Source organism: Nicotiana tomentosiformis, chromosome 10, assembly GCF_000390325.3.
Source record: "Nicotiana tomentosiformis chromosome 10, ASM39032v3, whole genome shotgun sequence".
Taxonomy (NCBI): Eukaryota; Viridiplantae; Streptophyta; class Magnoliopsida; order Solanales; family Solanaceae; genus Nicotiana; species Nicotiana tomentosiformis.
Genome location: NC_090821.1, coordinates 74,948,503 through 74,973,049, shown reverse-complemented (window position 1 = coordinate 74,973,049; position 24,547 = coordinate 74,948,503). Strand labels below are relative to the sequence as shown.

The window sequence follows — 24,547 nt, the reverse complement described above, 5'->3', positions numbered from 1 at the left end:
TGCTTTAGGCCCGCTCTTAATTAATCAAATTATCGTGATTATGTATACGTTCGCGTGACGTTATTATGATTTCCAAAATTAAAGGTAAGGTATGCGTTCGCGCAACTTTGACGGAACAGTCTTAATAATAATAAGTGTGTTATCAATTGTGTACATGCACGCATGACATAATTTTTTAATGCGCCAAACAAAATGGGAACACGTACGCATGACTCGTTTCAAGATAATCCTTAATTACGAATAATCAAGCATTCAAAAGCGGATAGATCAAACATGGAAACAAAGAAATCACAGTTTATTCAAAATCAACTCAAGCCAAGTTGTAGTCAATAAAGCGACCATGTTAGAACTACGGGACTCGGGGAATGCCTTACACCTTCTCCCCGGTCAACAGAATTCCTTACCCGGACTTTATTTTCGCAGACTAATAATAAAAGAGTCAAACCTTCCTTTGTCTAGGGATTCAAATAAAAGGTGACTTGGAACACCCAAAAAATCAATTCCAAGTGGAGACTCTGTAAATAAAATAATCCCTACTCAAATTTGTCACTTTAATTGAAAAAACTCTTTAACCCACAATCCACATAACATAATATCATTTTGGGGGTAGAAAAGGGGTGTGACAACAAGTCTTACCCAATTATTTGAATTGACCATCTATTCGAACCATTTTTACTCTCGAGAGCACTTGAATTTGTTATGAACTTAGTAAAAGTTAAAGTGTAGGGTGTTGGTTTGGCTTTTGAGCAGAGCTATTGAAATAAGGAGAAAGGTACAATATTTTAAAAAAGTAAGAGCCACTTGAACTGGAAAAAAAATACGCATTGATAGTGGTAACTCTTGATGTATTTGTGCTTAAAGAAGTTGGGAGTTGATGTATACTATTGTGAAGGTGGAGTTATGGTTTGACATAAGTATGGAGTTTTAAATGGTTAAATTGTATGTATTAAAGTGCTTAGGGAGGTGTAGTCAATATATCCTACCCACCCTGCAGCTTACATTACAACTAAATAAAGTACTACTTGATACTTGATTGAATGAGCTCAATTAGTATAGTAGTACATTATGGGCAAGCTTATGGTACATCTTTTGTGGCACATGAATGTTGTTTCTGAGAGTGAGTGAATTCTTCCTATCTTGAGTTGCTAATTGTTCTTAAGCTTTATTGTGTGTGGAACTACTCTCTATTGTTGTGTGAGAACACTTAATTCATGAAGAAAAGGTAATGTCATTGACCTCTGTATTAGAGTAAGTGAGCAGGTTGTGAAAAATGTGTCGTGTTGTTGAGTCAACTCTTGAGGCGAGGATGTTACGGTATTGTGCTTAATCTGTTTGATTATTCTTGGAGTGATGAGTTAGGAGGGTTATTTATAAAGGTCGTGTCTATATGAAGTGTAATTTGATTTCTCGAGAACAAGCAATGGTTTAAGTGGGGTGTTGATGGTAGGCTATAATCCCGTATTTTAGTAGCTTATTACACTATAATTCACTGCACTTTACTTGTGTTGAGCTTTAATTAGTAGTGTTTTTGCACTTATGATGTGTTTTATGCCTTGTAAGAGTGATTCCGAGTTATGTAGATGTTGTGGAGCTATTTGGAGCTTTGAAGTCTAAGTAGAATCCCAAGAAATTAAGCCGAGATCATGTTCGGGGGTCGAAAACCAAGTCTGGATGTCAAAAATTTGAAAAACTCATTTATGGCCACAATTTGCACTATCGCCTCGCGGAATGCCTCGCGAGGCATGGGGCGCTAGTGCAAAAAGTGGCCAGAAATCATATTTTGGTATGTTCTGGAATTTCCTACATGCGCGCCGCATGGTGCGGCGTGGTAGCCCAAAAATATTAAAGTGACCTCCCATTTCAGCTACAAAGGGTAGTTTCGTCCGAGGTTTGTTTTGGGGGCGGCTTAAATACACCAAAACACCATTTTAGAAGGACTTTTGACGCATTTTTGACCTAAGGAGGCTAAGAAGGAGTTGGAAGAACACAAGCACAAGGATTTCATCATTCCTTCTTCACTCAAGATCCGGGTTTGGATTGAATTTATGTTTTCCTATACTTTAGTTATATTTGGGAAGAACTTATCCATGTCTATGGAGTAGATCCTTTTGGGTTTTGATGGATTTGGTGTATTGATGATTGTTTGTAGATTATAACTCTATTTTTATGTATTTGAATCATTTTTGGAAGATTTAATTGTTGCATCTATATTCACTTGTTCTTGTAATCGAAAGAGGCATAACTTATGATATCTTTGCATTATATTGTTGGTTTAGTTCATAGATTCTTCCAAGTAATCGAAAAAGTCTAGTTGAATCATTGATTAAACCTAGTTTGAAAAATAATCGAAAGAGGTTTTCCTAAAGACCGTTTCACTACGCATTCTTGCATATCTTCACAGTGCTTAAATTGGTTCATCTTGTGAGGTTAAGACTTAATCGAGAGAGGAATTTTTGCTAAACGTTTGAACTAATTATAGAGTGAATTCGAGAGACTCACTTGAACATTGGAAGTAAATTATCTAGAGTTAGATCCCGAACAATTATCTTGCACTTATTCCGTCAAAACCCTATCATCTCCCACTGGTAACCTTAATTGCTTATTCCTTGTTTCGATAGTCACTAGTCATTAGCTGTAGATTTTAGATTTTTAGTCATATAAATCTCAACTGTTGATCCTCCTGGATAGAAATCAAGGTAGAAATTACAAGAATATTGTTTAAATTAGATCCTTGTGGATACGATATCATATTATACTATCTTTGACTAGCGAGCACAGTTTGTATTTTGCGCTTGTCACTACCGAACAACGGCCAAATCAAGTATAGGAGAAAGTCCTTTTTCCCTCGTGTACGGTGCTAAGCCCTAATCTTGGTTGAAGTGGGTGAACCCACTTTGAAATATTCTAAGACAAATAAAGAATCGAACGACGAAGCAATGCTAATCAACTTGGAACTGCTCGAGGGACGCAGGGACTTGGCGCATGTAAGAATGGCAGCTCAAAAGCAAAGGATGGAGCGATATTACAATCGGAGAGCCAACTTCCATTTTTTCAAAGTAGGAGACTTAGTTCTAAGAAAAGTAACACAAAATACCTAGGAGCTCAACACAGGAAAGTTAGGTCCAATGTGGGAAGGTCTTTACCGGATTTCTGTCACTAGGAAAGGTTCATACCAGTTGGAGAACCAGAATGGGGACAAGTTGTCCAGTAACTGGAACGTGGCACACCTCAAAAAATATTATTGCTGATGAACAACACTCAAACAGAAAGTATGTGCTGCACTATTTTTCCCTTCGTTCAGTTTTGGTCCCAATTGGGTTTTTCTGTCAAGGTTTTTAATGAGGTAGCGACAGAAATCATACTATGAAGACAGCAGCAATAAGACCTTTGATAGTAAGACAAACGAACAAGCTTTCATTCGGGGACGATTAGGTAATCTTTGGTTCGACAGCAAATTCCCACCGGGAAGTTAAGATTGTAATCGAACAGAGGTTACCCGATCGTTCACAGGCACAAACCGTCAAAGGACTGTTAGGTATTTTTTCGCTAGATAGCATGTATTCGTAAAGGGAAACAAGATATGTTGCCTAGTTAAGGATTACCTAGCAATTTATTGGTGGGACCTTCGAAGATACAAGACTTCCAGTGTTCCAATTTGCATTCTTCGCATACAAACACTAGGGGGATGATATGAGGATATGGCAACAATGACTTCCACGTCAACCGGGAACGAAAATCTGGAAACAAAATGCATCATCAGGACCGGGGACTACGCAGCCAGCCCCGTTGAAACAAGTTGTACAAGATAGCCATAAGTAAAGGCTATTTCTTTTCTGCATAGCAAAATGCTTATGTAATTTCTAAAAATAGAAGGAATAAAATGAAATCCTTTTGCTTTTATCTTGTTTCTTGTCTACGCGATGAGCTGATTTTGTCATTTGAAAGTTATACAAGTACTTCAAATGTTAGTGCCATAATGAACAAGAGACGTCCTCTTCAAGAGTACCGTAAACATAATAGGACCCTCTCTTATAAAAATCCTCACATTAAAGGGTTGGTTCCGGAAGAATCAATGCCCGGAATCCAAAATATTATCGAGGAAAAATACACCCGAAGACGCATATGAAAAGGACGCCAAAATAAATTTTGAGCAAAAATTCATAAAAACCCTCACGTAAAAGGGATAATACTCGGAACCAAAATGCTTCGAAGAAAAGGCATTCGAGACTACACATGATAAAGCGCAAATTGAACAACATGCGCAGAATGCTTGAGCAAATGAAAAAGTTAAAAGCTTGCATGGATATTCAAACTAAAGTAAGACTCAAACGATATTTGAACAAAAAGTATGTCTTTATTCACAAGAACGAGCCAAAACGTTACAAGTACAAAATGAGAAAAGAAAGGAAAAGCTAAACTGCGTGCCTCCGGGACTAAGAAGAAGAGAAGTATCTACATTGCCGGGAAGAGTAGGTGGTTTTGCCGATGGCCCAACGCTTTCCCCAGTTTGGTCTTCGGCCTCATCACCTTTCGATCCTTCTTCAGTTTCCGAAAATTAGGAATTGAAATCAGAAGAACCTGGAGCATCAGCCGGGAGTCCATTTTTTGCAGCCAACTCAAGCTCTTAGGCCTTAACAATTTTGGCATCAACATCAATGATACCAGTTTTGGCCTCTTCCAAGGCTTTTCTCCTCATGCTATACATGGAATAAGTTTTTTCAATAATGAGGGAATCCGCTCGGTGCTTAAGTTATTCTTTAAGTTGAGTAACCTCAGCGGAAAGGTTTTTCCGGGCGGATCTAGCAGATTTGAGGCTGACATCGAGCTCGCGGATAGTTGAACTAAAGAGCCTATTATGCTCAATAGTTTTTCTATACTTTTCTTCTATATGGGCATGTTTCACCTCCACGGCAGCAAGCTCTTCACTTTTTGTGTTTAAGGTTGCCTCCAAGTTAATCACTCTTTCAGCGGAGGCAGCCTCACGGTCGGCTGCAGCAAGAACGACGTTCTGGACTTCTTCCCATTTGGCCTTGGCCTCATCAAATTTAACCCTCATCAGCCCAATTTCTAGGCTAAGGGTTACCTCTTCTTTCTCACTTTTCTGTAGACGAGCCTCCAAAACAATGGCCTCAGTAGCTCTGGTTTCCAGTTCCGAGAGGCGGAGAATAGTCTAGTCCCGTTTCGCCAAAAGATGATCCCGTTCAGAAGTAAGTTCTTCCTTCTCATGAATCAACCTTTGAAGGCCCTCAGAAGCAAGAAAGTTGGCCTACAAAACAAGAAGAAGTAGAACTTAGAATACATTCATACTAAAGTAGAAGAAATAACGAAGAAAGAAAAAAACGTATTGTTGCGGCATTGTGCATGGCATTGTTCAACAAATACTCTCCTGAGAGTGCCTGAATCTTTTCCCAGTCCTTCTCTAAAGCCAAAAGCTTCATATAATTAGCAAGCTCCACCGGCCGGAATAGCAAGTTGCATCTGGTAGAGACCGAAAGATTAACAGTCCTCCTCCTTTATGGATCTTCAGAAGGGGCAACATAATTTTGCCCCAAATTCCCATGAACTGGGGACTATGGAAGAGGAACACCTTCTTCACGATAAGGTGCGGCCGATGGAGGTGATGTAGCAACTACTGGTAGAAGAGTAGATGAAGATGGAAGCGATGTAGCAGTTGCTGGTGCTGGTGAAGGCGGAGATGAAGCAGATAGAGTTGAAGAATGAGAAGCAGCTGCATCAAATACAGTGCCGGTTGTTGAATGCTCGCCAACTAAAGACGGCAAGGACCCGACACTCAGCCCCGCAGTACCAGTTACAGCAATTAGGGCCCGAAAATGGGAGTTGGCATATTCTACTAAATCAGATTCTACCCAAAGTGATGAGGCGTCGCTTTCAGTTGGTGCAATTATCTCAACAGGTCGAGCATCCTGTTGAGATGATGAGGATCGTCACCTTCTATGTAAAGAAGCTCCCTCATCACCAGCTTATTCATCATCATCGCTCATCATAGTATCTATGACCAGCCCAGAAGGAGGACCAGTCATCATCGCCACCAGAGATGACTCGGGGGCAGCAATCTTTGCCCTTTTAATCTTTTTCCCTGCCGCGGAGGAATGTCTTCTCTTTGTTTGTTTATCCTTCGGACGAGGACTCCGTAAAGAAATATTTGCACCCGAAACAGGCCCAGAGACACCTGTTCAAGTAAGTGCTTCCTGAAGCAGCCTCGCCGCATCAGCAGGATCAGCCAAAATGTCCTCCTCGGGGATAGCAACAGAGCCCATATGTAGACCTAATTCCATGAACAAAGTCAGAAGGGTTCAACCAAGTTCTTCATATACAAAAATGGAAGCAAGGTAAATTAGAGTTACCATGATTTTTGGCCTTCCACCCGTATTTAAGGGCTAGTTCTTTCCACGAATGAGTTTCAGGCGTTGTGACATCCAAAATATTCTGAACCCACCGGTTCAAACCTTCCACCACCGGTGGGAGCCATCGAATTGCTGAAACATACGAAGGGTGAAAAGATGATACGGCCATAAAAGAATATCTAGTAAGAGGAATATTATACAAAGAACTTACGAGTGCGGTTCCAAGCAACTGGAAAGGATGAAGCCGTTGTCGGAATGATGCCGTTTGTGGCCACTGCAATGAACCGTTCCATCCACCCACGGTCGTTGTCATCATCCATGCTAGACAACAAAGTATGGTGGCCACGCTTGCAAAGGTTTATCATTCCCGCGGAAGATTTTGGGGGAATAGAGATTCATCACATGAGCTAAGGTTAGCTCCTCTCTAGTTTTTTGGCACAAGCGTCAGAGGCAAGCGATCGTCCTCCACACTAAAGGACTTACATGTGCCAAACATACCTGGTAGCGAAGGCAAAACTCCGCAATCATGGAATCAAGCTCTCCGCTCAAAGAAAACGCACCCAAAGTAAAGGGATACGTGAAAAAGTATGTAAAACCTTCTTTGGGAATGGTCACTCGCTCTGATAGATCAGGAGCGATAATTTCCAACTCATTAAAGCGGCAGTCATCATTCACAGCAGGAACACTGGAAGGACGAATGGAAGAAGGATAACTTCTAACATGCCATGTAAGAGGGTTAGCAGTAGGAAATTTCTCTTCAAAATCCTTCGAAATACTAAGCCTTCTTAGGATAATGGAATCCACTGTTGGAGGAACGGAATCCTCGATTTTGTTCTTATTCTTTGTAGAACCACCACATTCGGAGGAAGAAGCCATTGGAAAAGAAGAAGGTAAAGAGTTTGTGTTTGAAGAAAATTAGAAAAAGGATGGAAAACAAGGATGCAAATCACAAGCTCAAGCAATTGTGAAACGAAAAGGAAAAAAAAGTTGCGTATAAGTAAAATTTTGGCGGCTAAATTCATGGTCATGATTACCTCGATAATCGGCAAAAGCTGTGATGAATCATGGGATGACACGTGTTCGGGCATTAAATGCGGAGAGATGTGCATCTAATCAACTGTCAGAAACCTTCAGAGGGAATTATAGTAATTCCCTCCAAAAAGGTGTTTCTACCAACTATGTCATCGGAAAGCAGAAGGACTATCTGTATAGGGTAAAATATGATATGACACGTGGCTGACTAAAAGAAGGACATGTGGAATTCAAGATGAAATGGCTGAGGATCGAACGCAGTCATTGCACTTGTCACCGGAACATATAACATTCATAAAAGTGTATTAAATGTTTTATGCCCGGTAGCATTTACTAAGGAATATTCTACAGCATTAAGAGCGACGGTCCTTTACAAAGAATTTTTCACTTACACTCAGCGTTACATCTTTATCACCTCATAATTGGCATTAAAGGAGGGCATGATTCTAAGACATTTTTCCCTGGGTATAGCTATAAATAGTGAGCTCAGTTACCATTATAAAGAATACGAATTTTTTCGCAAGAACATGTACTATATTCTATACAAAGCTTTATACAATTTTACTTTCTTGCTTTTTGATCTCATCATTACTGGGTTTGGAAACCGTGTTCACGGAATTACCATTTCATCTACATTTTAAAGCTAAGTATTATGTATTTCTTCGATTATTATATTATTTCATGATCAAATTAGTTTACTTGTCTAGAAATCACGTATAAATTCAACTGTATCATTTGCCGGATAAACAAAAAAAAAATTAAACGAGTGACGTTAACAATAGCCTTGAATGGCTTTGAAAAGTTACAAAACGTTGTTATATACGTTACAAAAAGTTACAAAAAGAATTTTCTTTGTAACAGTCATTAGCATCTCATTATTCGTTAGTCCTTTAATGTTATATACATTGGAGCTTTATTGCTTTATTGCTTTAAGCTAGCCATCTGATGAGATGGTGTTTTCTTATCGATAAATTTCAAGTTCTTTTTTGATTTGAGGGGTGGAAAAATCTAAGAGTATAAATTTTTGCTATATATATATTTTTTAGTGTTGGGTTTTATTATGTTAATCTTTGTTGTTTTTGCTCCTAGTTATACTAGAAGAGTTTGTTGAATCCTGGAGGATACGCTTAATTTTATTTATTACGGTGTGGGCGAAATATCCTTAAGGACAGTGTCTTTGACACGCCTCAAGCTAAATCTTATTCTCCATAATTCAATATTTTTCCAACAACTTGTGCCGACGAAAAGTAACAGATACCTGATGAAATAATCGAGGTGTGCACAAGCAGGCCACGACACCACTGTCATAAAAAACGGACAAAATATTCTATTTGGATGAATTCATCTGCAATTTGTAGCCGAGATAGTGTTTACAATGGCTATGATCCCCTTTTCGACTTTCATTGATCTTTGTTAGGAGTAATTGTTATCTAGGGCTTCCAAATTTAATTCTCTTCCCATGTAAGATCATCATGATAAACAGAAAATAAAGGATAGTTTACCTTGAAACCAGCTATGAAGGTTAGACTTTGGAGCTAGTTAAACGTAGTTAAATGATTTTCTTTACTCGAGATGCTAAGATATAACACATGAGATTGGAGAACAAAAATGGAAAGATCTTGTGTTCCTTGTATTTTAAATCAAACATTATATTATAGAAATCCTTCAAACATACCCTTATGAGGCATAATTTTAATTTGTCTTGTAATAATCTAATATGGAATATATCTCATAAGGAGTGTAAGTGTAGAATTTTTATAGTACAGGGGTATAAGTTTTCATTTTAAAATACAATGGATATATCAAAAATTAAATCGAATTACAAAGGTGTTTAGTGTAATTAACCTTCTCTTCTATTTACACGAGTCTTTTGATTTGGTGTTATTTGATTAAATTGGTGATTAGGGATTGTTTGTGTTAGTATTTGAAAGTTTTGTTTTAAATTTGAGATCATTTGAAGCAGATTTGGGGTGGTTTGATCGAAATTGAAGTTGCAAATTTGAAAAAATACTTTGTTAAAACAACCCCAAAAAAGTATACCAATCAAATAAACATCTGAACAACTTAATATATAGGTAAAGTAAACATAGCATCAACTCAACCAACCCGGTAGAAAAACCCTGAAGAAAAAAAGCATTACAATTGGATGGACTTTGATGAACAACTTAATCCGGTAAAGAAATCCTTGAAGAGTTGTGTGCGGGTCCGAGGGTTATTCTTTGAATACCGTCAATTTTGGGGATATTCAGTTAAGACCAGCCCCTTGCGGAGCCATTCCTGCCAATCTCCCTTAGAGGCATCATTATAAATTAAAGGGTCGTTTGGTACATGAGATATATAAGGATAATAATTTCGGGATAAAGTTTGGGATTAACTTTATCCTATATTTGGTTTGGAGTATTAGCTAATCCGGAGATAATTTTTACACTAAAATGGTGGGATTAGTTATCCCATATAGAATGTGAAATAACTAATCCCTTTGGTATATGAGATATGGATAATAATCTCGGGATAAAGTTTAAGATTAACTTTATTCCATGTTTGGTTTAGGGTATTAACTAATCCCGAGATAACTTTTACACTAAAATGATGGGATTAGTTATCCCATATAGAAGATGATTAATCCCATAAAATATCTCACCTCATGGGATATCCCATATCGCACCATTGTACCAAACGACCCCAAAGGGATTGAACAAATTACCATGAAAGCCTTACATTTTGTAAAATTTCAGGCCCAAAGGTGCAATTGGGCTAGCTGAGGCTCGTTAATACTGTTTTCCAAACTGTCGTGCTTGAGTGTTTTCTTGCTACAAATTAGGAATTTAATGATCTCATCATTTTACTAGGATACGTGAAAATGATCCCTCGTGGCTAATTACAATTTGAATTTTAAAAAAATGGACCTATGAAGATTTCTTGTGTTTTATTTATTGATTTTCTGTCCTATTTTTTACCAATAAGTGAAAACGATCGTATAAGAAAAAGAACATTTATAATTAACCATAAAATATCTCAGCTTCATTTTATTTTCAAATGAGAACTTGAGATTTAACTTTAAACTTCCAAGTCAAGCAAACTCATATTGCACCTTTAATATCAAGATGTGTTTCGGGTTTTAATTTCTAAATTAAAATCTCGGGTTGGCCAAAATAACTTGGGCAAAGATTATATTTAGCCTTCGGCCGAAACTAATTATGTTTGGTAGTCAAAAAAAAAAAAAAATATATATATATATATATATATATATATATATATATAATCATTTTTACAAATAAATTAATTTTGCTATCAAGACATATTTTACTAGAATTTGTAAATTTTTACAATAAAGAGAACAAGATATGAAAAAATTAAATTTTATATTTTCCTAAAATCAATAAATATTTCCCTTTCAATTGCTTTTGCCGCTCCCCTTTAACTTTATGGAGCTAAATTCTTGAACAGCACCATCAAAATTGAAGGCTCCATTAGAATTAAAGGTTTCTTTATTCAAAGAATTAAAGAAAAAGTACTATATATTAAAATAAAGTCATACCATGGGAAATGTTGCATGGAATCAAGCAAATTCTAGCATTGATTTGGCCCCACGTTGGAGACAAGAAGAGAAACAGAAGGTCATTATTTATATTTTTAGTTAAGTGTGAAAGACAAATTAAACAAATCATATAGCTAATCAAAGTCCCAAACTTTGCCTTTTGTCGTTAGACCAAATCATTAATCTTCTTGCTTTTAAACATTACTTAGCACTTCCAAATAAGAGCGCTTTCTACCTTTTTTGCTTTGCTTGATTATTGTACTTCTCTTTGTTTTCTATTTTCGTTATTCTTTTTTCTTCTTTGCCAAAATAGTCATTAATGGCAACAATGCCTTTGCGACCTTGGCCAAGTCAAGACTAATTGCAAATGATTTTTAAACGATAATACATTTAATACGTTAACACAATCGATCGCCATTTGTGAGCACGTGCGACCCTCGCCCTGATAAATATTTATTTCCAGTTAATATCAAATCAAACAATGTAACTTTAAAAGTTAAAAATTCTAACGAAAATACATATCACTTAAATATAGTTATGAAATAATTATATGTATGTAAAGTTCGATTGATTGATGAAACATTCGATGTAAAGTAAAATTTTATCACCTCGCATCATTTCGACCCTCTCGGGCTAGGCCTACAAGCTCAACCAAATTTCTCACTCAAACTCCTTTGGACGGGCAATATAACATCTTTAATGATCATAGTTTTTTATATTAATTATCAGCTATATGTTTTTCCTTAGCTCATCTATTAGAGCTCGGGTTTGACCGATCATCTAACCTAAACTCTAGCTTCGCCCCTAGCGTTCTTGAACATTGAACGGAAAACCCGAGGTTATTTATAAGAGCTTGTTAAATGGGATTGGAATTATTAAGAGTCCGTTTGGATATAAGAATTTTTATACTTTTTTCGAAATCAGTGTTTGGCCATAAAATTTCTAATTTCCAAAAAGCTGTTTTTCAAAATTTTCACTCAAAGTACTCACAAAAATTCAAAAACAACCCAAAATTATATTCATGTCCAAACACGTGTGTTTTTCAAATACCATTTTTACTTCAAAAAAAAATCATTGTTTTTTTAATTTTACAATTCTTATGCCCAAACGCACACTAAATTTTATGAATTCTCATTTGCCCATAATTGATGGTTTTGTTGAATGTAGACAAATTGTCCGTAGTTTAAAATAGTGATAGAGCAAAAAGGGTTCGTTCTTAGCTGACAGTAGCAGAACTGTAGACGGGCGGAGCTACCCTTTAGTTATCGGTTCGGACGATCCAGTAACTTTTATTTAGATCATGTATTTGCATAAGAAAGTTTATTAAATATGTTTAAATATTCAATTACGAACTCAGTGACAAAAATAAATTATGAATTCAATGACATTCAAAACTCATAAACTTCAAATCTTAGTTCCGACTATACGCAGTAGAGTGACAAATGATGTTCCAAAGGCGATAAATCTGAGTTTCTTCAGAAAGATGTATGGGTTTGTACCCAAAAAGCAAAAGTTAAAATGGAGAATTTCAAGGAGACCAAAAGAACGTTGCTTTGTTTCTTTATTCAGCCGTAGGCAATCCCTTTTTGAAGCTTTTTTTCTCATTTTCTGGACACATCTACCACTAAAGCCTAGCACTTCCTCTATCTTTTTTCCTTACTTTATAATAATATTAATTCGTTTTAATATTTTTTTTTTGCTGTATACAGAATATATAATATATCATAACACAAAATATTAGTTTTAAAAAAAACTTGATTGTTATAAATTATAATTGTTATAAAAAGATCTAACTGTAGTATAAACTTTAAAATAAAGAAGTAAAATATACATGATGATCGTTATAACAGGTCTCACTCTACTATAAACTTCTGGATAAGAAAGGAATATATGCATTACTGTACAAACAAACAAAAGCTTTGTAGAAAATTCTATAATTTATTGCTTTTAAATTAAGAAAATACCTCATGCACCTTCTAAATGGGATAAAACCTCTTTATTGGTTTCAAAGTAAGGGTATACTTTGGGCAAATCCAAAATCCAAATCGAAATTTAAATTTTTTGGATTTTTTATTTGGATTTTTCGGATTACGGATTTGATTTTGGGTTTAATTTTTAAATTTTTTGGATTTTGGATTGAATATTAGATTTGGTACTTCGAAATTTTGGATATCCGAAATTTTTATGCTTTGTATTTAATCCATTATCCATATGTCAATAGTAATAAGTTCACCCTACTCACTATATATTATCTCATATATTCATCATTAATTACAAAGTTACTGTCAAAATACTTTCTATTTGGACATGGTTTTACTATTGCTACTTCTTATCGGTCGTATTAATGTCTCTATTATATTTTCTTGATAATAATTTTATTACTTGAATATTTTATTTGAATGATTGCGGTGAGAATGAACTTTTCAAGCAATTTAACATGAGTATTTCATTTAGATATTCATTTTTGTAAAAAGAAGAAATATCTCAACTTATAAGCTCAAAACCGAAAAACTGCTTATTCAAACTGCTTAATCTGAAATCGAATTTAAAAACTTCGATCAAATCCGAGCTTATTTGGATTGTTATTTCTTCAACCAGAAATAATATAAACTAAGAGTCCACCAAACTGTATAGAGAACCTAGTTCTTTATCAGTTCCCACAGAACACACATAATAGTAAATAAATGACACGACACTATTTTACGTGAAAAACTCCTAGTACACGAGATTAAAAATCACGACCTACACTCGTAGGATTTCAACTTCACTAACCGAGCAAACTATAGATTACAATATATTGTAATCTAGGAATTAAATTCTTAATCCCTCAACTACGTGCAATAACTCTATTGCAAGCCTCTTTGTAATAACTCTATTACAAAGCTTACTACTTGACTAACTCTATCCAAACACAAAACACAAGGTTTATGGTTTTACAAAAGATATATATCCTACAAAATGCTTCTAACTAAGCTGAGTAGAAATTACAAATAAATAATACTAACAAAGATATAACAATACTAAGGACACATAATAAACTCAGTGCTGGGATCTGGTCTTTTGTTCTGTTGCTACTTTGTTCTTCAAGCCTTGGAGTCAATGAAAGGCGACAACACACTTCATAGAGACTTAATGATTTAGGGTTTGCAAGTGTGTGTTTTCCCTTGCATCGTGTTGGTAATATATATGTGACGTTATTGGGATGATGTAAGCAAGTATCTGGTACAAGACATGCTCAATAAAGTGACTGTTGCATTGTTGCATGTGCAGAGAAACGTCCAAAATAAATGCATCATTTAAAAAATAAAAAGATATTTTGTTTTAAATATAGTCATATTTCATTAAATGATCTAACAACCTGAATAGGAATAAAGAATAATTTGAGAAACTATAAAGAATAACTTAAGGGCCCATTTGGCCATAAGAAATTGTTTTCTTTTATTTTTTTAGATATTTTTTTACTTTTTTCAGAATCAATGTTTGTCAAAAAAATTTTTATATTTCTCTTGAAATTTAATTTCGAAATTTTTCGAAAATTTGAAAAACTCCAAAAAGTTATTTTTTTTAAAAAAATTCACTTTAAATCACTCAAAAAAATTCAAAAACAACTCCAAATTGTATTCATGTCTAAACACAACTCTAATTTTTAAATATTATTTTTATTTATTTATTTTCACTTTTTTCGAAATTTTACAATTCTTATGTCCAAACACCCACTTAGTCAAGTACCTATGTAAATAATTTACTAAATAGTTTTGTGCGATAAAACCTTGAAGTACCATTTACAATGGAACTCATGGAGTATTATCATTTTGCAACTTTTAAATAGTAATATAGACTTCTCTTAAAATAAATATAAACAACAATAAATTCAGTGTAATCCTACATAGAGTCTGGGGAGGATAGTGTGTACGCAACCTTACCCCTATCTTGTGGAGATAGAAAGACTGTTTCCAATAGATCAACAGCTGTATATATATTATATTAATATAATTAATATTTCACAGTGATACTCTTTCTCTTTTAGTAAGTATCAAAAAAGACATATTTTTATATTTAGTAATAATTTAAATTTTTATTTTTTTACTATTAATGCGATGATTTCTTATCATAGAAATTTTTATAAATTATTTAAGATTACAAATTTTAAAAAATTTCTTTTATTTCTTAAATTCCATATCCAATAAAACATAGAGAGCAAGATATTTTGTAGATTTGACTAGCAGTATAATCATGCCGTTATTTTTAACATAACCCTAAGACTATAAACTATAGTAAGTACTAAAATAAGAGTTAAGCATTAATAATAATAGCTAACCTAATTCATGTATAATTATATATAATTAATATATATATATATATATATATATAATTAATGTATAATTTATAATTATAACGGTTAGAAAAAATAAAGGTAAAAATCGCGCATTAATTCCCCTGAAATGTCACGTTATTATCATACATTAATTACACTCAACCCCTCCTCCTCGTTACCACCTTCTCTCTTCCTTCTTCACTTCTTCCCCTCACACTCTCCACTCTCTCCTTCACACTCTTCAATGGCTAAAAAACTCCATTACACAGTCCTTTCTTTCTTCTTCCTCTTCTCTCTTCTCAAATATTCCTCTTCTCTAAACCCAGATATTCAACCATTACTAGCTTTCAAATCAGCTTGTGACCAAACCAACTCACTTTCCAACTGGAACTCTAGCACCAACCCATGTACATGGACTGGAGTTTCATGTCTTAACAACCGAGTCTCTCGACTTGTTCTTGAAAATCTTAACCTCAAAGGGTCTTTTCAAAACCTTTCATCTTTGAAAGAACTTCGCGTATTAAGCTTAAAAAACAACCAATTTTCAGGTCCAGTTCCGAATCTTTCTAAACTTACTGCACTTAAACTACTGTTCCTTTCGCATAATGAGTTTTCTGGGGATTTTCCTGAGTCTTTAACGTCTCTTTTTAAGCTATACCGGCTTGATCTGTCGTATAATAACTTTTCCGGTGAGATTCCGGCGAATGTGAACCGTTTAACTCATTTGCTTACTCTTCGTTTAGAAGAAAATGATTTTTCCGGTGAGATTTCTGGGGTTAAGCTTTCTAATCTTCAAGAGTTTAATGTTTCGGGTAATAAACTTGTTGGTGAAATACCCTCTTCGCTTTCTGGTTTTCCGGTTTCAGCATTTTTGAAAAACCGGGTGCTTTGCGGTTTTCCATTGCCAAAATGTGCGGTGAATATTCCTCGTGACCCGACAATGGCAGCTCCGGTGAGTCCGAAAAGTACTGTGGCTTCTTCTCCTAGTATATTGCCTGTGACCACAACATCCGCTGGTCCAAAAGTAACGCGTCATAGCAGTGGAAGTAAGATGAGTTCATTAGCAATAATCGCTATTATACTTGGGGATGTGTTTGTTCTTGTTGTTGTTTGTTTATTGCTGTACTGTTTCTTCTGCACTCGGAAAATGTCATCTCAGAAACATGGGTCACACATTCTTGAAGGTGAGAAAATTGTGTACTCGTCGAGCCCGTATCCGAATACGGACTTGGGTCAGGGCCAAACGGGCGGGTTCGAGAGGGGGAAGATGGTGTTTTTCGAAGGGGCGAAGAGGTTTGAGCTTGAGGATTTGTTGAGAGCGTCGGCTGAGATGTTGGGGAAAGGTGGATTTGGTACTGCTTATAAGGCAGTGTTGGATGATGGAAATGTAGTGGCTGTGAAAAGATTGAAAGAATTGAATGTTTGTGGGAAAAGAGAATTTGAGCAACAAATGGAAGTTTTGGGAAGACTTAGACACCCAAATTTGGTTGGTTTGAAAGCATATTATTTTGCTAGAGATGAGAAGTTGTTGGTCTATGATTTCATGACTAATGGCAACTTGTTTTGGCTTCTTCATGGTATGTTATTTTCAGACTTTTGTTCTTCAAGAAATTGATAATACTAAAATATTTACAAATGGCTTATTTTTTAATGAAAATGTGATCTTTAGGATTGTGTTGTTGAAAAGAATATTGATTGATTTGGGATGGTAAAGTTTGGGAAGTAGTAGCTTGAATCACATGGGGCTTGAGTCTGCCTTTTTGTCTTTAATTGCCTTTTGGTCTGCAACAGTTAATCAGTAGCCTCTGATGCATAATAGGAATTGAGATGGGATGTATGATTGTCAATACTAGACAGTAGTTTTGGCCTTTTGGAGGGGGGGAGGGGTTGGCCACTACTGAGCTTTGGTTATGGTTAGTTTAGTTAATGTTTCTAAAGAAAAAGTTGCATATTTTGAAGCAAGCCATGTGAGATTACTGAAAATGGTAGTACTGAAAATCAATATAATATCATGGTAGTCCTGTTTGGGAGTTTCTTTTATCCAATTGGAGCTTCAAAATTAGTGCTGGTGATTGGCCACTTATTCAATTTGCATTTGGGATGGGCAAATGGGATTTGTGTAGAATTTGCATCAGATATGCATTGCAATTGTGATTATATTGTTCAGTACATGATATAACCTATATAGTCAAGTATTAGAGTTTTTTTGGGAAGGTATGTTAGTAATTTACATTCTTTGTAACATAGGTTATCCTGATAGTCAAATGCAGGGAGCTCTATATTTAAGTTCAAACTTTCTTTTAGTTTTCTTATTTTAAAAAAAAGTTTTTCAAAGAATCTAATTTACTCAGAATGGTCCTAAAGTGAGAAGATTAGAGCAAAGGAAGTCTCGTACCAGCTGTATATACTGTGTTTTTCTCTCTTCTTTGGGCTAAAGCAAAAGAAGGAAAATTCCACCCTTTTAGGCAAGGGATGCCCTACTGTCCTATTTTTCTCTAAAGCTTTTGCTTGTCTTTTTGACCTCACAAGTTCTTCACATCGTGCCATTCTGCAAAATCTTGCTTCTGTTTGGTAGGTAGATAATGAAATAAGCTCTTGTTTGTTTCTGGTTCAAATAGTACAGGATCAACTTGTTGAATTGCACCTATCACTCATGTAACAGTATACAGCTGCTTCAGATGTTATTTTTCTCATCTTAGGAATAGGAACTGTTATGTACTATTCCATCAAAAAGTTTGTTGTTTCAACTTCATACTCCTGTCCTCTCTTTCCATGTTTTTGTTCTTTTGTTTGGTTTAAGTTGTCCCTTCATCTTTCAATAACAAACACTAGTACTGTGTTAGGCAAATAAACAGACAAAATGGAAATGTTTGATTTTTGTATTTAGGGAAAATATTTTGATGGGGACCCTTGGCGTAACTAGTAAAGTTGCTGCCATGTGACCAGAAGGTCACGGGTTCGAGCCGTGGAAACAGCTTCTTGCAGAAATGCAGGATAAAGTTGCGTACAATAGACCCTTGTGGCCCGCCCCTTCCCTAACCCCGCGCATAATGGTAGCTTAGTACACCGAGCTGCCCTTTATTTTGATGGGAATGATCTTTTTTGCTACAGGAAATAGAGGGCCGGGAAGAACTCCTTTAGACTGGACAACAAGGTTAAAGATTGCAGCCGGAGCGGCTCGAGGGCTAGCCTTTATCCACAACTCATGCAAATCCTTGAAACTAACTCATGGCAATATCAAATCAACTAACATCCTCATTGACAAAGGTGGCAATGCACGTGTCTCCGACTTTGGTCTAGCCATCTTCGCGACGCCATCTTCCGTCCCAAAAACCAATGGCTACCGAGCCCCTGAAGTAGCATTGGATGGTCGAAAAATAACTCAAAAATCCGACGTCTACTCATTCGGGGTCCTACTCCTCGAGCTGCTAACCGGAAAATGCCCCTCGGTCGTGGATAATGGCGGTCTTGGAACCGGCTATGGAGGCGTCGTGGACTTGCCGAGGTGGGTGCAATCCGTGGTGAGGGAAGAGTGGACAGCGGAAGTGTTTGATTTGGAGTTGATGAGGTATAAGGACATTGAGGAAGAAATGGTGGGGTTATTGCAGATAGCAATGGCTTGTACTGCAGCATCACCAGATCAAAGGCCAAAGATAAATTATGTTGTGAAAATGATTGAAGAGTTGCGTGGGGTTGAGGTTTCACCTTCTCATGACACTGCTGATTCTGTTTCTGACTCTCCTGCTGTTTCTGAAGATAATACATGTGGTGCAAGTCAGTGATATTTAGCTTAGCTAGTAGTGAAAGGTTTTATTAGTTTATTCTTCTGAGTTTCGTAAATTAACCTTTTAGTCTTGATCCTTTTCCTATAACAGAAGATATTAGGAGAACGTTTACAAGCTGAAATTATTCCTCTTTTGTCATTTTTTAGTTTATTTTCTAGTATAAGTTAAGCTTTACATTTTTTCATTGTGCAGCCATTACAGATGAACTCATACCATCCACTTAAAGTAAGATTTTCCACTTTTTCCCGATTCTTAAGTTCCCCAATTCTTTGCTCCGGACTTCCCAAAAAAAATGTAAAGTAATTTTCACTTCGACACACAGTTAATCTATCATAAATAAATATTACTACTAATTAATATAATTTTCATTTCCTCTTCTCAGTCTGTCTTCTATAAGTTTCATACTGACCGAGTTGAGCAAGCAACATAAGGTCTTGAAGGTTTTTTTTTTTTTGATTCCCACTCATGTTTGCTACCCGTATTGGAGCATGACTATATCCGGATTCGAGCCAGGTAGGGCCCCATTCGGGAGTAGCGCTCCCTACCAAGGATTTAAGGTCTTGAAGTTGCTAAAAGCATTAATATCACATTTTGGAAACAAACCAAAATAAATATATTGTTGCTGATTCCAAAAAATAGACGTTCTAGATAACCTAATTAATTTTCCGATATGAAACTCACCCTCCTCAAAAAAGAAAAGAAAAATTGATATATGCTAGTAAAAATTTACTTGCACCCGATATTTTTACACGAAATCAATAAATGCAAGACATGTTTTTTGTAGATATATTGTTTACGTAATTATGTAACCATATTTAAATGTTATATGTTTCACTATAAATTTTAACAAAAACCTTGTCTCACTTGGAAAAACACTAATCAAGAACACTAACTGAACAAGTTACACCCTATTATGAAAGAGCTGAAAATGTTCTTTTATAGAAAAACTGAAATTGTTTACCTATCTTCACTTTTCTTTTCCTATGACTATGGTTTATTTTTTCCCATCAGACTTTGTTGAACTAATAGAAAAAAATCAAACAATGAAAAATTATTGATCATGTGATCACTTGTTACAAAAGAATTGGTTTTTCATGTACATAAAAATGTGTTAATTAATCCTATTATCTGTTGAAATGCATAACCTTTGGTGCAAAAATCAGAAGTCTACTCAAAGCATGAGTAGTGAACTTCCTTGCAAACAAATAACACACATTTGTCTTCTCACCATTGTACACACATTGGCTTTCACTCCTCAACTTCTCCAAGAACTCCACAGTGACATCTGACCTATGGAATCGGGTCGGGTGGGGCCCGCCTTTCGACCAATCGACCCAAGTCAAGGTCCGACCCGAATTCATCTTCCCGAATTTCATGCTCACAAATGTCGGCAAGTAATGCTCGTCAGCATAACACGAACCCGTGCAATATTTCTGGAATGCTGGAAAATACGTCTTGTCTGAAATAACCTCGATAGCGAGATTTCTATCCATTTCGAACCATTGAGACCCTTTCATCCATTGTTGAATATTTATTGTTGGGCTCATTTGATGACGGTACCGTCCCCGGCCCACTGGGCCGGGAAGATCATACGTCTCCACGAAATTTTTCGTGGAGTTCATTAGGTAAGTATAGATTGTAGAGAAATTGAACAAGGGAATGCAAGCCTCTGAAAGGAGAACAAATCTTTGGTTTGAGATGTCAAGAAGAGCATTTGCTAGTAATCTTTTCTCAGCCTCTACCATATTTACTTTGCCCCATTCCACTTCCTGCATTCGTCAATACAACGAGTTTAGTTTGTGACACTATGATCAAGAAACTTCTTCATTGAACTTATGTAAGAAATTAAGTACGAAATTCATTTTTTTTTTGCCAAGTACTATAAGAATTTATCTTGGAATATATATATATATATTTGAAGCGTACTTTTATCGCTAACCATGATTAGTTAAGTATGTGTTTTCGCCTCGATCTGTCACTTAACCATAATAAATTAATTATTTTGATGTAAATAACGGGAGTGAGTAAGTTTTATATTGGAAGCACATTTAGCTGCATAAAGGAGGACGAGAACTGTACTTGACATAAAGACTATACATTCAATTGAGGGAATCTATAATAAATTTAGGGATCCCTTCCCCTACGGACTACGGCGTAAGAGAAAAATATCACACCGACACAATGCGCTCATAATTAATACTACATTATATATCTATACATAGTAGGTATTTAGTCTGGCTAAATTAGCTAAAAAATGTTATTTGGTTAATCTATCATAGTCTTTTGCTATGATTAATTGAAACTTATGCCCTAATGTACATTGTACACGTAATCTTGGTTTTATTTAGATTCTATAAAATAGTATATTAACTATATAAGTAGGCTTTAATTTCATGAATTACATTATAAGTTGGGTAGGCAAATTACTTAGTAGTATGCTCGAGAAACTTATAAAATTTCTTGTACTTGATGTTTGTACTAAGTCAATAAATGCAAGGTGCTATATATAAACATTTTACTAGCTCCTCACTTATTTCACTGTGTCTTAAAGTTAAGTTGCTTGTTTTGGTGTGAACACCGGATGTTAGTAAATACTTTCTGTTAGAGACGAGCAAATTTTGTTTTGTTACTCTAGATTAAGAATGTGTTTAACAATTTAGCTATTGGTTTTTTATGGTATCAGTCCATTACAGATGTATATTTTAAGCAATATGATGTAATAGTCAGCAGACAAGTAGGGAATATGAGCAAGAAAATCTATCTTTTTTGGTAGTTAGAAGCATTAAGTTGTTGTTACCAGAATAGGTTGGGTGTAGGACCATTTGCATTAGAGATGGCTAAATGAACCCGAGACCTCTAGTTAAGAATAAAAAAGTACTTATCACTCCACCACTACCACTTGTTGGTGTTTGATCTAACAAGATTGTAACAAAACAAGGCCATAGAGTAGTTTGCTTCTCATTAAAGCACACATGGGTTCTACATTACCTTGCATTCCTAATAAGTTGCACATAAAAAATTAAAACAATAGCATTCTAATGTTGGAATTATCAGTAAAGTGAAATGAATTTTTTTTACCAAGAGTAAAAAAAAGAGGGAATGTTATATATTTTCAGACCTCCTCACATGTTCTGATTTTTTGTGACTGGTATATTAAGGTGCTACTACAGGAAACATATATTATAACATAACATGTAGAATGTTGTCAAATTTAATAAACATTGATTAGTAAGTAAATAACTTGTTATAAAAATTAAGTAAACGTATAACTTAAGTCGTTAACAAAATCATATTGCAAAACTGTCGGCGAGAATGATGGAGAAAGAGTCAAGAAAATAGATTTAAAGAAATTCAACCAAGACCAACTTTTAGGCATGTGCTATTTTCCTAGGGTATTTTTCACTTATAACCCACGTCAAAAACTATTAATATTCGGTAGTCGAAACAGTATATAAAATTTGTATAATTTTTATATATAACATACAGAATATGTATATATACAAAAAATATAAATTTTTCGATTATTATTTTAAAAGCGGCTATACAATGTCATTTTTCTATTTTCTCCTAAGACCCAAGGGCCGGCCATGCAAATCAATTGGTCACAATGTACAAATGTAAGACATTAAAAATTTTGGGCAAAGTATAAAAATTAGCCGGTTGGCAAAAACTAATTGCATTTGCTAGTTAAAAATTATATATATATATATATATATATATATATATATATATATATATATATATATATATATATATATATATATATATATATATATAAAATAATATCATTTGATGGCTATTATTTTTGGGAGTGATTAAAAAATACATTTCTAAAGAAAATTCTTTCATAAAAAGATGGAAATTTCAACACGATATTGGGACCAAGACGAGGTCATATATTGCTAATAAATCCAACAACTAGGATTTCTAGAAAAACACTAGGTTTCTAATAAATCCTCTTAGAAAAGTTAATCCTCGAATTCTTTTCAAAATCCTTAATTTCTTTTAAATGTAAAGCCATTTAAATTATCATTTTTGCATTTCTTTATTGACTAATCCTTTTGGAATAGTAAAGAACGTGATGATTCTCCACTTCGACTTGACTTTTCATAACAGAAAGAATCATAGCCCTTAGACTTCACTCTATTCTTTTCTTTACAATTCAACAACTTAAATATCCTTCATTAACTATTTTTTTAATTCCATTTTTTGTCAGAGTCCTACACAAACTTTACTAATATGACAAAATGGTCTACTGTTTTGCCCCACTAACGACACATAAATTCCAACGTACCATAGTATAGTGACAAATATTATAAGCCAATTTTTTTTTTATCACCTTATGAATTCTAGCAGCCTTAATTGTTAAGAAAAATACTACTTTACTTCCACATTATCTATTCTTTAAAGTTTTTGCACACTCATTAACAAAAAAATTAATAGTTTTAACCGTAAAAATATTTCTCTAAATAATCTCGAAGTTCAATAGCGCAACAAATGACAATAAAATGTCCAGTGTAACCCCATAAGTGAGACTTGTGAAGTGTAAAGAGTACACAACCTTACTCGTACCTTGTGCAAGTAAAGATGATGTTTCACAAAGCGCATTGTTCGAATAAACTCGGAAGATAATGGGTCCACATCACTACCAAAAATATGCTAATTTCCGACGAAAGTGGTACTGACGAGCCAATTTTCGTCGGAAATTAGCTTCTTTTTTTTTTATTCTCCTCTATCTTTCTCCACTTAAATATTAAGTAGGTTTCGTCTCACTGAATTTACAATCTACTAATTGAAACAATATGAAAGAAATTGTAATAGAAACGAAAAAACAAAGAAACTATAATATGAAACTGACCTTGCTTGGAATTCTCCTGCCATGAAAAATTGGACTTTCAGGTTGTGATTGATTATAAGAAGGATCAGAATGCACATAAATGGAGTAAAACCCTTCATTTCCTTTAAAAAACATTTCCCAAAGTGGTGATAATAAAACTGGCCCTCTTGTTAAAAACATAAAAGCAACTTTTGGAACTCTTTTAAATGGAAATTCTTGAATTTTTGGTACCATAGAAGCTCTCCATAATAATTCTTTATCACTCATATCATGTTGAAGTAAACTAGGTGGTTTAATATACTCATTTAACCCTACTCGGGGTGGCGGCGACCGCGGCGGTGGTGATGGTGGAGGTGGTGGTGAAAAGGGTTGTGAAGAAGAAGAATAAGATAATATTTGGCTATTAATGACTTGTAAATTGAGGCTATAAAAATTCTTGAAATAAAAAGTGAAAATAATACCACAAGTTAAACCACAAGCAAAGAAGAAGAAAGAAGAAAGGAGATTTAGAATATTTAATGGGGTGTTGAATAGTTTGATAGCCATTGCTATGGAGTTTTGGTCTTGATTTTTCATTGTCTTTGGACAAAGGAAAACACACATAGAAGAAGAAAAGGGAGTATAGACTTTAAAGAGGAAATAATATTTGAATGAAGAAATAAGATAGTAAATCTA

At 35.0% G+C, this 24,547-nt stretch overlaps 2 protein-coding genes across 2 annotated transcripts; one reads left to right on the top strand and one right to left on the bottom strand.

Annotated features, from left to right (window-relative positions):
• Window positions 1–15,400: 15,400 nt before the first annotated feature.
• Window positions 15,401–19,219, top strand: LOC104108168 (probable leucine-rich repeat receptor-like protein kinase At1g68400). The gene is made up of 2 exons (XM_009617155.4): window positions 15,401–16,827; window positions 18,362–19,219. The coding sequence occupies exons 1-2, from the start codon at window positions 15,495–15,497 to the stop codon at window positions 19,030–19,032; spliced, it is 2,004 nt and encodes a 667-aa protein (XP_009615450.1). The 5' UTR covers window positions 15,401–15,494; the 3' UTR covers window positions 19,033–19,219.
• Window positions 19,220–20,058: 839 nt separating this feature from the next.
• LOC104108167 (glycosyltransferase BC10) lies at window positions 20,059–24,547 on the bottom strand. The gene is made up of 2 exons (XM_009617154.4): window positions 23,894–24,547; window positions 20,059–20,804 (listed from the first exon to the last, which is right to left on the bottom strand). Exons 1-2 carry the CDS (start codon window positions 24,473–24,475, stop codon window positions 20,160–20,162), a joined length of 1,227 nt encoding a protein of 408 aa, XP_009615449.1. The 5' UTR covers window positions 24,476–24,547; the 3' UTR covers window positions 20,059–20,159.

What these genes read in the sequence shown, in the direction of transcription:
- LOC104108168 (XM_009617155.4), top strand. Translation starts at nt 15,495, where the DNA reads ATGGCTAAAAAACTCCATTACACAGTCCTTTCTTTCTTCTTCCTCTTC. An exon ending in CTTGTTTTGGCTTCTTCATG is followed by an intron (nt 16,828 to 18,361) that starts GTATGTTATTTT and finishes TTTTTGCTACAG; the next exon opens with GAAATAGAGGGCCGGGAAGA.
- LOC104108167 (XM_009617154.4), bottom strand. Translation starts at nt 24,475, where the DNA reads ATGTGTGTTTTCCTTTGTCCAAAGACAATGAAAAATCAAGACCAAAAC. An exon ending in GCAGGAGAATTCCAAGCAAG is followed by an intron (nt 20,805 to 23,893) that starts GTCAGTTTCATA and finishes TGACGAATGCAG; the next exon opens with GAAGTGGAATGGGGCAAAGT.